Raw genomic sequence first — 16,340 nt, 5'->3', positions numbered from 1 at the left:
GAGTAAAACCAAGGAAAATAATACCCCTTAAGACTCAAGATTTGCCAGTAAGTCGCGGCTTCTATTGTAGATTTTTTAGACGTGAACTACTATAACACTGTAACGATTACTACGATCCAAGCAACAGTTAAGAAACTAATTGTTATTTTATGGTTGTGTTGTGCCCCACACTTATTGAAATAAAGACATAAAACAAGTTTGCCAATTTTAAATAGCATCACGGTGCCACCCGGTGAGATGTTATTATTTATTAGCGGCTACTTTATCTTTTGTTTGTAAGACTCATAATATGTCACCGTGGTTTAGGTCAGCCCTACACCTGTTCCATGCTTGACCGATGTTTTGCTAAAACAAGGTCAGAATAAACTAGCCTTTTGACTTGTAGTCTTACAAAAATGAATGGCTATCAGTGATTGTGGTTTTTATACAACACACTCTACATTATTATTACACTGATAGCAGTTTAACAACACAGGGAGGCCTATGTTTAGCAGTGGACGTCCTATGGCTGAAATGATGATGATGATGATGATAGCATAAAACCAGATGATAGTTTATTGTGATCCTTTCAAATCTCCTTGACAAACCACAGCATACTTACTCGTAGTAAACAAAGCTATATTTATTGGTACATATTTTAAGAAAGAGTGTCACTGGTCATTTAGCAATACTTCTTCGTGCGTACCTACACATGACCGAGTATACAGTGTTTAATGTAGTTTTTATCAAAATGTTTCATTTGACAAAAATATATAAAACCACGCATTGGGCGTCAAACAAAAGCCAGACACAAATAATTGAACATTTAACCTGCTCAACGGCCGAAAGCTCAACAAACATTGTAATTAAAGTACTCCAAATCATCATCGACAATAACGCCACCTGCTTTCCACCAATTAGCTCCGAATTAGCGTATCGATTACAATGTTTTGACGACAAAATGGCGGCGAGGCGCGCGTAACTGGACGCCCCCATTCTCGATGCGAACTCGCCGAGTGGGTGTCGAGTTACATTCGCCAATTTCGAGATGCGATCGTCTGTAACAGTGATACCTGTCGCTATTTGATACTATGATGTTTGTGTAGACGGGTGGAAAGAAACGTAAACATTCCAAAATATTAGGGGCTGAGGGTGTTGATTCACGCATATTTTTGAGGAAATATGTAACATTATGATTTGTTTGCTTATTTGCATCCATTAATTCTCGAGATAAGTACCTTTTCGTATTTATCTTTGCTATCTAGTGTGGCGTCCAAACCTGATTACGTTTTAGGTCCAAGCAAAGCTCCATTTTATAGTCAAAATTAAGACTGAAAAATAACTTTGGCTGCTAGACTCTATAGTCACCGTCAGTCCAACATGGTTCAAAGGTTAACTGAGTGAGAGGGAGTACCTTCACCTTTTATTACCTTACATTTGTAAAAGTAGTTATAAAATTAAAATAATTGATTCGAACCAAGGTTATGTTGTATCTCGTTCCTATATTTGGACGCGATACTCTACAACATCTAAGCTATTAATCAGCTCTTTTTAATGCACGTTTAAATAAATATTCGAGATCACATTTCAATATTATGCTTTCACTGTCATTCTCATTATCGAAAAACAAACTTAAGACAACTTAAGTAAGCATCACAAATTAAAAGAAGCAAAAACATGGCCAGGAAGAGCACTTAACATTATTTTATTGTATGCTGTCAAAGATTATAAAAAAACTGAAGTGTTAACATGCTTAATGAGTCGCATACGATGAGTTTTAATCTTCAATGAAGGCTCTACATCGTAGATTTAGTAGAATTTATACTTTTCTCATTCAGAAATATCGCTAATCTAATTTTGAGTCCGTGGGTTGTGTATAAATGTCCGGAAGAGGGCCTGCACACAAACATAGAATTATTTTTATTATATGTAGTAGAAGTTTCATGGATTTCTCCAGAAGTGAAACTTAATAACTTACATGGTATGTGTTATTCACAATAGATATACCTACAATGTATGTGTGGTACTCGATTTGAGGCACGCATACGACAGGCAGTAATAGGCAATGTCTAGGTCTATAAAATCACTCGACTTTACTACAATTACCTACTGTCTCATCTACACCGTTTTGTCTTTGACCGTGTAACCCAATATTACACGGGAGCACTGAGCAGTAGTGATGTCGCGAGTCTGTGGGCTCAGGTGCCGCCATTGTTCGATATAACTCGGTAGGCTCTGTTTGCTTATTGTCTTTGCCGACAACGATAATTACTCTGCTTTCCAAAAAGTATGATGAGAAAATGTCTCGTCTGAGCATGGATTCAATATCAGAATGAGGGTTCTATGACCCGAAGTTGACTTGAGTTCTAAAAACTCGTTATTAAGTTACTCGTTAGTAAGCCAAGCAAAGTTAATAACCTTCACTTTAGAAATAGGTATAAGGTGTTAATATTGTGCCGTGTTTATTGTAAACTAGCGGTTGCCCGCGACTTCGTACGCGTGGATCCTGTTTTACTGTATTTTGCAAAATCCTATACTCCTAGCACTTGTAGTTTCTAAAATTTCGTGGTGAGTGAGTGAGTCAGTTAGTCAGTGATCTTTCGCTTTTATAGATATAGATTACCTACCTTCCTATAATAACATAACATAATTAAAGTAAATGTTAATGGCACAATTAAATTAATAATAAAAGATTAAGAGGGCTTGTGAACATTACTTTAGTAAGAATCTTCAAATTAAAAATTCTTATTTAAATGTAGAGCGTGTCTACTGGTCAGTTAAGTCTAAATTCCAGCTTTTAGTTATCCTATACCTCTACATGAAGCAAACGGCAAACCTCCGTCGTTGACTTACTCCACAAACTAACACAATACATAGCGTCCGTTACCAAACAATTTTAGACCGCGGCTAAGCCAATTACTTGTTCCGAACTAATTCCTAAAGAGCTCTCAAAACTGATGAACTGACCTGCGTACACCACTCCAAAGACAATGGCATAGACAATAAATGGAAACCCAATCCGAGAGGCAGCCAGTAGTCTGTCCTCAGAGAAAGTCCAAACATTGAAGAGTAAACACGCTTAGTCTATGGACCCGTTTAGCCAAAGATTAATTTGGGATCAACCTAGAACTAAAATGATTTTGACTACCTCGGATTTATCATGACTCATGCTCATTCTACTGCTAAAATTGGTTGTTTTAACACTTTAATAAGACTTGCAGTATTTCAACGAAAAAACGTGACTGTTTGATTAGAAAATCTTGTGTTGGCAAGTAGTATTTATAAATCTCTAAATATTAACTAAATACCTAATTATACTATTAAAGATCTTCATCTTCAGATGAATTCTTTTAATGTTTAAATGTGTACCTAATTGAAGAGACATATCGATCATAATTACGCATTAAATCTTCTATGACCGTAAATTAATATACACGGTAAGCTCTATTTAATTGGCTGCTAACCTGTTGTCTAATAACTTTCGAGAGCTCCTCGAGTAATTTATTATACTTAAACAAGATATTTGCGTAGTGTAGTGTTTTTCTTCATACGAGTATTCTAAGAATACACACTTATTCATCTTGATTTATTTTTTTGTTACAAATAACAATCTTTTCTATACGTATATCGTAAGTATTCTAAATCGAGGCATGGAAAGCAAAGTATACAATAATAATTAAATCACATTATTTAGCAATTAGTATAACAATTACCCAATCTAAATACGGTCAACGATTACGATAAAAACGCCAAATAACTTGAAATAGCGCAAATAACAAAACCCTTTTGTGAAAGAACATTACTCAAGATGAATGAACAATAGAGCACAACGGGATATATTTACGAGTGATTAGACTACAAACACGGGATCACGGCACGCTTCCGCACAGATAAGCATCTTCGAGAACAGATTAAAACGGTAAACGAAAACTGTTCGAGCACAAAAACACGCTCTCGAATGCTGTCCACCGAAGTATTGTCACTAGAAAAAATGTTATTAGAAAAAGCGGTCCGAGAACGCTACCCTGCAGCACGCCGGACTCCCGTACCTGGAGGGACAAGGGAACCGTGTAGGCACAGATAAAATAAGCAATTCCATCCGATCGGTCCCATGTTTGTCCACCACTAGAGTTGGCTGTGTCAACAGTCGGGCTCACGTCGGCAAATAGCGTGAGGTCGATGCAGTCGAAGGCTTTAGCTAAAATTATTTTAGTCTATTGCAGGGTTGTCGTGTTAAACGTTACATTCACTGGACATTATGTTTTCATGAAGACCGTAATAATGATTGTAATTGAAAATAACTCAGCATTTCTATAAAATATCCATAATTTACCACGCGTCTATGACAAAATCTTAATTTTCAATATTTCTCAATGGAAGAGTTCCATTCAATAGGTACATTTGTATTAATATTCTGCTTCATGACCAGCCCTGTCCAATAGATGTAAAATATTTTAAGTATGTAAATGTGCCTGAAGGTAAAATGTGGACAAACAACGCTTTCCACTCAATGTTGTTACTTCATCAAGCGCTTCTTAAGCAGAGTGTCCGCGCCTCGCGGTTGGGAAACATACATAATGTACAGTCAGGTGTGAATAATCATAGCTTTCGGCCTATGTCAATAAAGTGTGTCTTAAATTAGGTGTCAGATTTTTAACTGTACCTACCTTTTACCGCAACATAAACACTATGCAAAGGCACTGCAAACGATAATATACCTCGTGAAATTCTTTTGATAAACAACGCGGAAGTAAAGTAGCGCTAGTTTAAAAAATATTAATTACGGTGCGGCAAAAAACAGATACCTGCAACGTCAAGTATTGCCATAGATCAAAAAGCGTCAGAAGCACATGGTCAGCGAATTACGCGCCACGGGGAAAAAATAAGTGTGTGTGACACACTTAGTTGGTCGGAGCGCGCCTAATGCGGAGTGGACGCGTCAGCGGCAGGCGGCAGTTTGTCTTGCAGCGTGGCAACACTGAGGGAAATGGGAAAATGTTTGCTATTTCATTCCCACGGTTCACCGCGTTTCTACTTTTGAATTGTGGCCGGCACGGGTTTATTTGATGTGTGTCCTCTGATGTTTGCTTATTTTGAGGCTTTGGTTTCGCAAATAATTTTCTTATTAGACCGCAAAGCGGTCGTAGGCAGTTGGAAAGTAACCAGTGGTTTTGAAATATGATTAAAGTTAATATTTAAAAGCCTTATTTTTTTCATAAATTAAAGCTTTCATCTTAATTCAACTTGCAATAGCAATCACTATCTCAAGATCTGAGAATATTGTTATCAATTATGGCGTCTATATCTCCCATTCAACCGCTCATTTGGATTCCACGCTTCTATTATCCTACACGTATGACGATCGGTTATTTTAGCTAAGCAAAACATTATTTTTGCGCCCCCGGCATTGTCCCGGAGACGACCCTCGCTACAGCGTGTTTGTTCACGCACAATTTGTCGAGCTGGCAACACCGGGGGTGCACATTGTCAGCGGTTAATGCGATTAATATGAACTGTCTGCGAAACGGGAATTTAATTTTGATGTTTAGAGTTCGGAGATAATCGCGTTAAGCGGGACTTTTTAAGCGTTTTGCGACAATTGTCTAGTTGTAGCGACTGTCTGTCATGATCTTCACTTTTGCTGAAGGATAAAATATGAAAATGTTTAGTGACTCCTTTCATTATCATAATCAGTTTAATTTTTATACTTATGTGCGCAAACTCTTTCTCAAACTCAATTTGTCGTGATGATGTGCTCCTTTCACTCCTTTTGCCATTAGCAATACTAGTATACAATGTATAACATCATTCACATCTATCATATCACCGATTTATATTAGATATTTATCGATTTATTTGACAGTTACTGAAGGTTTTTCAATCTGCTCGCACTCATTTAACCGTCCATTCCGAAGTAGGTCATAGCCGCACTGAGAATCAAATAAGGCAGCATCATACCTATAGACAATGAATGAACTACATATACCTACATATTACATAGAATGTAGCCTCATTTATCTAAGTGGGTGAAAAAATCGATTGTTCTCGAATGTGTTTCAAATACTTCCTTCTTCGTTTATCCACTAATATTAATTTGAATGGAATTCATTTATTGGCAATTTTACTTTCATCTGGCTAGTGATAAGTGGGTGATAGTTGTAAGTCAATATTGGGATGGGATATCGCGTTGTGAATTTACTTATTCCCCATAAAGCAACGACTTTGTATTGAAGTTTTTATTTCTGCCTCCAAGAATTACCTAAATCTGCCACTTGTGAAATTGTTTGGTGCAATACTGTAGGTAAGGTGTTACTAAGGTGTTTTGCTAACAGGCCTTTGGAATTTTTATATGTTAATACGCATTTTTATTTACTTATCTTACAAACAGTATCGTGTTTCCTTGTTTGCTCTTTAGTCCGTAGCTGCCATTATTTACACACTACTCGACTAATTTTGTTGCGGTTTCATTACGAGATAATTTTATGCACATATAACATTATTCCATTATCAATTCTTTAGATTTGTAAAAAAACAAGTATATTAATTTATTCAGCCAATATAATTTCGAAGTGTATTAGAATAACTTTTATTTCAAAACTTACGAAATATTTGACTCTACTTTTTTGTTAGTGTGAAATTCAGTTTGTTAGGGATTGTTATAAATTATAGCCTAAAATTCATCTACTAGTTTTTGCATGAAATATCTTATGTCTATGCTCGCAAAAAGTCAAAAAGTAAGGATTAAATAAATTTCAAATAAATAATTTGAATTTGATCCTACGTGACATTGGCGAAATCATATTAAAGTCATCAAAACCAAGTCGTTGCAAAATAAAAGAAGAAGAAGAATAGTAGGATTTCTTAAATGTCATATTTATAACTACAAGTCGTATCTCTGTGGCGACTACACATAAATCTCCAAACACATTTCGGTAGCGCACGCCGCGGTCACGTACCCCGGACACTCTCGAGGCACTTTGGAACCGATTGACAACGCGCGGGTTCTACTATTTATTATAATTATCACTCTTAAGTAGCTGTGTTCAGTAGAGCAGTAAGTTATTCGGAAATAACCAGGTTTTGGAGTAATTTAACACACAAGTTAGCCAGATATTGTTTTTAAGGATAGTATGCATTTCAAACCGGATTTAAAAACTGAAAAACCCTCATGGGTGGAATCCCAACTAGTAATAATATTATAAATGCGAAAGTAACTCTGTCTGTCTGTCTGTTACGCTTTCCCGCTTAAACCTCGCAACCGATTTTGATGAAATTTGGCATAGAGATAGTTTGAGTCCCGGGAAAGAACATAGGATAGTTTTTATCCCGGTTTTTGAAACAGGGACGCGCGCGATAAAGTTTTTCTGTGACAGACAAAATTCCACGCGGGCGAAGCCGCGGGCGGAAAGCTAGTATAAAATATGTATTGGTTGTAGATTTCGATTCAATGACGAGCTTTGTAGAGACGATTATTACGGAGCGATCAGCTGATATAACTAGTGGTTATAGTTACTAAGTTCAATTAATTGATGGTCATTGTCTGCTACAATAAATGCGATTATAAGAAAGATAGTTTTGTGACTCGAAGGTTTCGTTAGCCTGTAGATAAACTATTTCAGACGCTCAATGGAGTGTCTTTAACACTGTGATACACATTAATTAGTACCTATTGTTAGTGATATTACAGCTCATGTTTTAGTAGATATTTAATAACAACACTTAAAAATTATACAGGGTGAAATTGAAATCATTGACATCCTTTTAAAATAAACTAAGTACTCATGATACATACTCGTAGTGCCTAATTAGGTACATTCCCCAAATATAAGACAAATCCAATGAGTTACAATGGCTATAGCACATCAAGCTAAAAAACATTGTGGCATAGGTACATTGGATGCCAACGATTTCAATTGCAACCTGTATATTTTGATTAGATTTCTATTTTAATACAGACTCAATCCCAACTAATATTATAAATGCGAAAGTAACTCTGTCTGTCTGTCTGTCTGTCTGTCTGTCTGTCTGTCTGTCTGTCTGTCTGTCTGTTACGCTTTCCCGCTTAAACCTCGCAACCGATTTTGATGAAATTTGGCATAGAGATAGTTTGAGTCCCGGGAAAGAACATAGGATAGTTTTTATCCCGGTTTTTGAAACAGGGACGCGCGCGATAAAGTTTTTCTGTGACAGACAAAATTCCACGCGGGCGAAGCCGCGGGCAGAAAGCTAGTATTCTATAATGTTTGTTGACATTACGATTACGACCTTGATTGAAGTCTACTAAGAAATACATAGAATAACATCAGTTTGCACAATTTATTCGGCCGTGGAGCCAATAATGATGTCAGTGTGGAAACGACTGTTTGCACAGCACCGTCATCCAGTGACCTTCATTGAGCCTGCCTCATTTCTATCTATAGGTACCTATTGCATGTTTTATGAGCCTTGCGATGACTCGTTAGCGATTATAAATATCGTCTAGAGTCTAGACTGTTAGATATATTTTTCATTGCATTATCATTTTGAGTCAAAATTATTTTAATTCTGCAATGTTTACCTTAATCTCTTTCTCTCTCTGCCTCTACCTTGTGGGTTGAAACTTTGATTTTAGAGAGATAAACCTCAATCGGCCTCACTTGCTAGCAATTTATTCTTTGTAAATAAATAAATATCATTCAAAATTAAAGAGTAACAAGAATCAACATAGCAAATGCCATTTCAAAATAACGTTCAAAACTTTCTCGTGATTTAACGTAGAAGCAATTCAATTTTGTAAGAAGATTGAGTATTTAAGAAGTTGCATGGAATATGAAAAAGCTCAATTAGTAAAATAAGTAATTAAGACAATAATAATACAAGTGGGTCCATTAATGGTAGTCCCGGTAGTATAACAAAAAGCCAATCAAACCTAAAACAGTTGAAATACAGAATAGCCTCCTTCAAACCTCTAAAACATTTAACCCTCACAGATCTGTATCTCGCCCGAGGCATCGGAGCAAGTGCGATGTGCCCAAACCGCGCACATTAGAAGCAATCATTACACAAATCAGCGGTCAGCGGGTGCATTTGATGAGGGGCGGCCGGCGTGAAATTGCCCTGGGCGTGCGTGCCACTGACGGGTCGGGGGTTAACATAAACGAATTTTGGATAACTATACGCGGACCCGCGAATTTGGGAAGAATAATCAAGCAGAGACTGGTCAAATGAGTCAAGTCACGGCTATAAAAATTAGCTCCAATTTTCACATTATTAAGTTTTTGATGACAAAGGAAATAAAAAATTACTTGTGGTTTCCGTTGTGACAGACTTATAAAGAGGAATAGGTTTGAGTTCGTGTTGGCTTACGGTGTTGCAAAATAGACACCTCAGTACCCAGCTACTAACGCCTGAGTTTGAAATTTTTAAAAAATCCGTTAAGTGATAGTGAGATTGTAACAAAGCCGTAATCGAAAAAGTAGAGAACAGTCTCTTTCAAAACAGAGATTCTCGGTTATGTACCAGGTAAGGTGGGGCTCTACAGTAAAGAGTTATTTTATGTAATCGCATAAATCAACTCAATGTCCGAATCTAATATGATTCCGAGACTCGGAGGGCAAGTAAAGCCCTATATTATTTAGACAGTGGTAACTGAGTTTGTTGCGGCGCTTCTTCTCAGCACTTGCCAAATGTTGGTCTCGAAGCGCTGGTAGGGCAAAAAGATTATGAGACATGTAGAGGCGCCTTAAGAGCAAAATATTTGACGATTTGCAAGTACTATCTAATAGTCTATACAAATAAAGAAATTTTGACTTTGACTATATTAAAAGTAGAGGGTCATAAAGCTGAGTAAGCCGAGTTATCCAGTTCAATATTTTTTGCATATTACACACATCTTATTAATATACGACAAGCCGTCTGATATCCCGAATCGATATAATAATATGTAGTTTTTATTACCTACCATTACGTTGAGTGGCCGCCCCGGTCGGTCGCGAGTTCGATTACCGTGTTTGTTGACAATATATGCGCCAGACGGACCGGGCGAGATGGATTTTCTGGGCGAGCGAATACGTTAAGTGCGGGCATTGAGAATTTTATAAATCTTGTAGAAGGATGTGAGTGGTTAAAACTAGATCTTAAAATTGTCTGTCTATTAAATAAGACCAAAGATATTTTAAGAAAAGATAGATTTAAAAAAGGGATACAATTAAGTACTTTTACTTTTAAAAGTGGATAGGTATTACCTACAACAACTGATCAATTAGTTGCCTTATAATAGAATTTGTGTATATTACTGACTGATAAACCTCCATTGAGATATGACTAGTTTCTTAGAAAAACCTTTAAATAACAACTTAATACAAATCAAGAGTGATTTTGCTAGATAAATACCAACACATTCAATCGAAACTAAACAGAATTCAATAGACAAAGTCCACTTTTTGTGTACAGATAAAATCATGCAACCCTCACACTTATTTGTGTGCTATTTACGTGTCATTTAACGGCATTCGTTGCACAACAATGCATGCGATTGAATGAAACGCAAACGAAACGTTTCAATCCCAGATCTCGATAACTAAATGTCCGGCGGCCATTGACGTTTCTAAAGGTTCGAGATCTAATTTTTTTTCGATCATATCACTGAACCAAAACACAGGCTACAATAGAACGGGAGTAAGACAGAATGGGGCGTATATTTTATATTGAAAGACCCTTTTCGATGCTGGAGTGTTGTGTAAATACAAAGAGCGGTGGTTTCGGCATACTGTGTGGAATATTGCTCCGTCTGCGGCCCGAAGCGCACAATAAAGGTTATGAGATTTGCTCCGCACGTTCTGACGTTGCTAAAAATTCGCTATTGAATCCATGTTGATTCTGCCAGACATTGTTGTGGCAGCTGATGCGGAATGTTCGGACTTTGCATTCAAATGGAATATTTAAGTCATCGTTTTATTTTTTACTTACTGAATGGTGAAATAATCTTATGATTTTATAGCATCGGATTGTCTTCCTATGGTAGAATCTTTAAACTCTAGATCCTAAAATCGAAGAAAAATATCTAATATGAGTACCTACGAGTAATATAGGTTAGGGTGGTCCTTATTTTTCGACTTTTGAAATATCCCCGGGGCACTTTCTCATTCGATTATATACTTCTAAATATGAAATTAGCTTTTTTGTTTTTTTTTTGGTTAAGATTTAGAGGTCGCTACCAGCTGTCAAAATATTTACAAAAGCTTTGAAGATCTGAAATCATGGTTTCATAAATGTTTTATTTAAGTGTTTATATCACATTTTACGTGCAAATGAACATCGCATAGATAGAACAGACAATCGCTTCTTGTCCCCTTCTCCCCTCAACCCCTCTTCCATACCGACCATGGTACCGACGCGTCGAGATACTAACAAGTAAACTCTTATATCTTAAAAATAACTGATTCAAATATGTACATTGTACATAATATCTTAGTTCATAGCAAGAACAATAATTTTGTAATATTTTTATTTGGCTTTGGCTTTAAAAATAAATGAATCTATTGTTAGATTCATTTTACAGATTTTGTTTTTACTTAAAATTCAAACCTTGGTAGCGACCCCTAAATGTCTTTTAAAATTAAAAAAAAATTAATGAAAGACTTTCATATGGTATATATTCAAATTACGTGGTGCCCCGCAAAATATAAGAAAAAAAATTTTTTTCGTAGGAATAAGGACCACCCTAATATAGGTACTTTGCGGTGCAAAATACTTGCAATTCAAAATATTTAAGTACTTTTTTATTATGTTCACATATTGCGACATTGGTAAATATCGAAAACATCATCAACATTGAAACGCCAAATGATTAAAATTAAATGATAGAGTGCAGTAATTATTACCACAATGGAAATAATTTCCGAATCACTTAGCAGACCGACTGGGGTGCATCCTCCCCCTCACACTAGCCAGAATTCTTGCCATAATTATAAATTAATTGTAGGGACTGTAACGATACACCTATATGAAAATCAGGTTTATATTCAAGTACGTAATTTGACTTCTGGGCCACCTTGTTCGATACTTTAAATACCTCCTTTTTATTTCAGTAACATTCTTAATAATACCACGATAATACATTGCGGCATACGTTGGTGACACAATGGGGTACTTCTTAGTTTACACATTTTAGCGCGATTTTCTACACTGTTTCAAACGGTTTTTCACACATCATGTGAAAAATTACAATAAGAAGATGGATTAATTAGCGCTTCATCGTATCTAACTGTCCTCTGCTTATGGTGTTTTTAAACCAGACATCCTACTTATATCCTACGTTGATACGACAATTGACTGGAAGACCTAGTATTTTTACTGGATCCTTATTGGTTTACATTCGATTTAGTGTGAAAATAAGGCACCCAGTAGTAGCATAAGCGTAAATAAAACGCGGGGCAAATGGTGAAGGTAATCGATACATAGAACAGATTACTGAGTCGTGGGGCACATATTAGTAACACGTTCGATTTATTAGGGCATCTTAGGGCACATTAGCCAGATTGAGCAGTCTTAGAGCGCAAAGGATAGTTTACATAGCAGAAATGTATCCCAAATGGGGCATAATGTAGCACATTGGGGCAGCAGCATATTGGGGGGCATAGGCTATTGGTTTGGCACATACCTGAACGGCTGCTTCAGTTTCCAGGCTGATGACGTCGACGTCAGGCGGCATGGGGCACGTCAACAATATGGGCGGGCTGGCCGCGTGCGCGGGGCCCGACGCCAAGCCGATGCAGTTTCCACTGGCACAGCGCAGGAAGCGGCGCGTGCTGTTCACGCAAGCTCAGGTGAATATACACTCTGTACTATATTTAAGGCTGAGTTGCACTACCTATCTTTGACCGTAACTATGACGATAACCAGTGTTTTTTGTATGGAGTTTGACAGATTTTTGACGTTTGTCAAAGTTAAAGTAAGATGGTGCAACCCAGCCTTAGGCATTAAGTCCGCCTTATGTACACTGTTCTATGTGCATGCAGGATGTCCCAAAAAGTAGTGTCAAGCCAAGGCCCGAGAGATAGAGCAACATTAGGGCAACCCGAATCATGTTTTTTTTACAACATACAGGATTGTTAGTTTACATTCGTGTTATGGATGTAAATATTCTAAATCAGCTAGGCCTAGTATTCATCTAATAATAATAAAAAATCAGGCATGTAACTTCACGCCACAGTGACCAAAAAAGTGCCTAAGCACAGAAATTTAAAATAATCATTTGGATAGCCCTAGTGATGATCGACCTCAGGGCTTCGGCTTTTAACTTTTTGGGACACCCTGTACAAGTTTAAAATAAACAAAATACTTATTACATTAAATTACTACTACTACCACCGACTACAACTAAAGTCACGCACGCGATTTACCGATCGATTTAGAAACAATCCGCCTTGTAGGTTGGTATTATAGTTGTTTGAACTTACTATAAATTGCTGAGAATAAAACCGCCTACACACGTAGTACACGTACGTCTTAAGGGCTTCCCAATGCAATCCAGTTTTGCAAGGTCCAGTAAAACAGGATCCCTGAACTGGACTATTATGTGAACACACATGTCAAATCTCATAGGTTATTAGAAATTCGAACTACAAATACGGATCTTTTTACCCGACTGCGCCAGGAGGGTTATGTTTTTTCTACGGGACACTGCAAACGGGATGTATAACACGTATACTACCACCAGCAAAAAACGGGATGCCTCCGTGGGAACAAACCGGTTGTGTGAATGAATCTTATTACGGAGAAATAAACAAAATATTAGATGATAAGTACTACCTACTTCATTTTGTTCTAATTAAGGGCTAAAATCTACTGGATTTCAAAGCCGTTTTCTTAGAATAACTTATTGATAATTAACACAATTAACATCAAAACTTCTAATAATATTCTATTTTTGTTAATCTTTGATGATACTTCACCAAAATTGAAAACATAGAACTACGTTATTGTCCGTTATCTTAAAATTGACTTTCATGTTTAGTGAATTACAGAAGTTTTAACTTTATTCTAGTCAAAAAAGAGGTATTTTTTCGAACTGTCGAATACTTGAAGTGCGAGATATAATATCTAGTTAATAAATACAGACGTGCTAGTTAAATACAATGAAAAGTATACGAATACAATATTGTGGTTAAATTGAAGTATTGAACTTCATCAAGTTAGACAAATACCTAAACCTTTTGAAGTAAAAAGACATTTTTTGAGTTGACACCCTATTCCCCAAGTTAACGATTTAATCTAGCCAGTGCCAGTCAAACAGAAGTGTTCATAAACGTATAATGTTTCTACACTGTAACGACGGTCGCGTAGCAATCGCGAGGGGAGTGTTAGATCTCATTTTATTGCGCTGCCATGGCGATTCGCCACTTAGTGAGCGAATGTACAGTCAGCACTACAAATTGCATAATTTAGTCCGCTGAAACAAGACTTAAATTCTATAGAAAATAATGATAATATGTATGTACCTATATCATAAAGAGGAAAAATTTGAAATTTTGTATGCTTGTAACAAATAAACTCAAAAGCTTCTGGACCGATTTAAAAAAATCTTTCGTTATTAGAATCCTACTTACATTGTCCCTGCCTGAGGCTATACAGACCAAACCTATTTATTAACCGACTTCAAAACAGGAGGTTATAGGAACTCTTGTAACCTTTGTTTATACACAATAAAGACTTTATTACTTTACTTTAACTTCACGGTGGCAAAACCTCGGGAGAAGCTATAGGTTTCGCTTAGCTCAGTCAGCGTCTTAAGGTATGGGAGCGGCACGGGAGGGGTGACATTGACATATTGTGACGTGACAGGGCACACTAATCTGAGTCTCCCTAACGTCATAAAATCACCCATCCGTGCAGGCCGCCATACCTCAGTCACTAGCGCTAGACTTATATCCCCTTACCACAAAAAAGTTGAACCCGGGACGAACACTAGTTTAAAATGACATTTCCATACTAAATGTCAATTTGGACCAGAGTTCAACCAGAGTAACTTTTTGTAATAAGGGGGCTAGTGTATACTATCCGTTCGTCGTATCGTCACTCGAAGGGAAGCGTCTATAACTATGGCAAACTATATTAAAAATATTTTTTATTTATTAATATTGATAAAAATTGTATATTTGCGTAAAATAAGACACATTAATTGCGTTTAATCACTAACTAATTGCGTTTAATCGCGGTTGGGGGAGGGGACGCGCATTCCACGGACCGGCAAACTTAGAGCGAACGGGTAGTGCTACTATTTTTGCATGTGACTATACGTCACCGCGCCGAGTCGTTAACCTCTGACGTTGTTGCATGACTCAGGCGACACTGGACTCGATGGCTGATACAAGTTGAACCCCGAGCTATTTCGGGACGTGCTAATGGGAGGTGAACGTTTCGTACATGCTTGTATGATATTGAATGATTCAGAATCGCCCAGCATATCGATGACAACTTTAAACAAACAATTACTTTTTACTTCTATGAAAGGTCTATTTGGAGGAGGCCTTTGTCCTGCTGTGGACGTCATGTGGCTGAAACGACGAAAGGTCCAAGTAATAGATAGAGAGATAGGTACCTACTTGCTGAAACTTTTCTAAAGTTGAAAATATTGTTTTTCCTTAAGGATGATGGGCACAAATGTATGGAAAGTGGTACCCGCTCCAATAGCCATAACCAATATATATTTTAAAAGGCCTTTAGATGTAGGAAAATGTCTGCTATGGGGCCAGTTCTAATTCACGTTTTGAAAGCAGTAATTCCACTAAGTATTATAATGAAAGTATAACACAATCATCCATGTATACGAGTATGTATTATGACTACAATCTATTAATATAACTAAACGAAGCATTGAAAAGGAAAGGATTATACCTACATGAACTATCCAAGCTATTAGCCCTTTATTCGCTGTCATCATCATCATCATGATCATTTTAGCCATAGGACGTCCAGTTGAACATAGGCCTCCCCCAATGATTTCCACAATGGCCGGTTGGTGGCGGCCTGCATCCAGCGCCTTCCCGCTTTATGAGGTCGTCGGTCCATCTTGTGGGTGGACTTATTGGGTCTTGTGGGTTTATTCGCTTTAGCAACCCATAATAAAACCCTTTAGAAGTAATAAAACTCCAACCCCTTTATTAATAAAAGTTACACCCTAGTTGAACTCTGGCTTAAATTGTCACTTGATATGGAAATGTCATTTTAATCCAAGGTTCTTCCTAGGTGTAACTTTTTATTAATAAGGGGGTAGTACTTCTTTAAATAAAAATATTTATTTCACAATTATCCCCATCAATAATAATAGAGTTAAGGAAGGATGCTGGAGCAGTAAACCCTTCCTGCCTCGCATAACCTAA

General features: G+C 37.0%; 1 protein-coding gene across 1 annotated transcript in view; it reads left to right on the top strand.

Annotated features, from left to right (window-relative positions):
- LOC135080833 (thyroid transcription factor 1-like) overlaps window positions 1-16,340 on the top strand; it is a 47,715-nt gene that overhangs the window by 6,990 nt on the left and 24,385 nt on the right. The window contains exon 3 of the mRNA XM_063975558.1: window positions 12,637-12,785. Within this exon, the coding sequence (XP_063831628.1) occupies window positions 12,637-12,785 (149 nt within the window). The remainder of the gene's footprint in view (window positions 1-12,636; window positions 12,786-16,340) is intronic.

Source organism: Ostrinia nubilalis, chromosome 18 (assembly GCF_963855985.1).
Source record: "Ostrinia nubilalis chromosome 18, ilOstNubi1.1, whole genome shotgun sequence".
Classification (NCBI taxonomy): domain Eukaryota; kingdom Metazoa; phylum Arthropoda; class Insecta; order Lepidoptera; family Crambidae; genus Ostrinia; species Ostrinia nubilalis.
The sequence above is the reverse complement of the archived record's forward strand: the minus strand, read 5'-3'. Positions and strand labels throughout refer to the sequence as shown.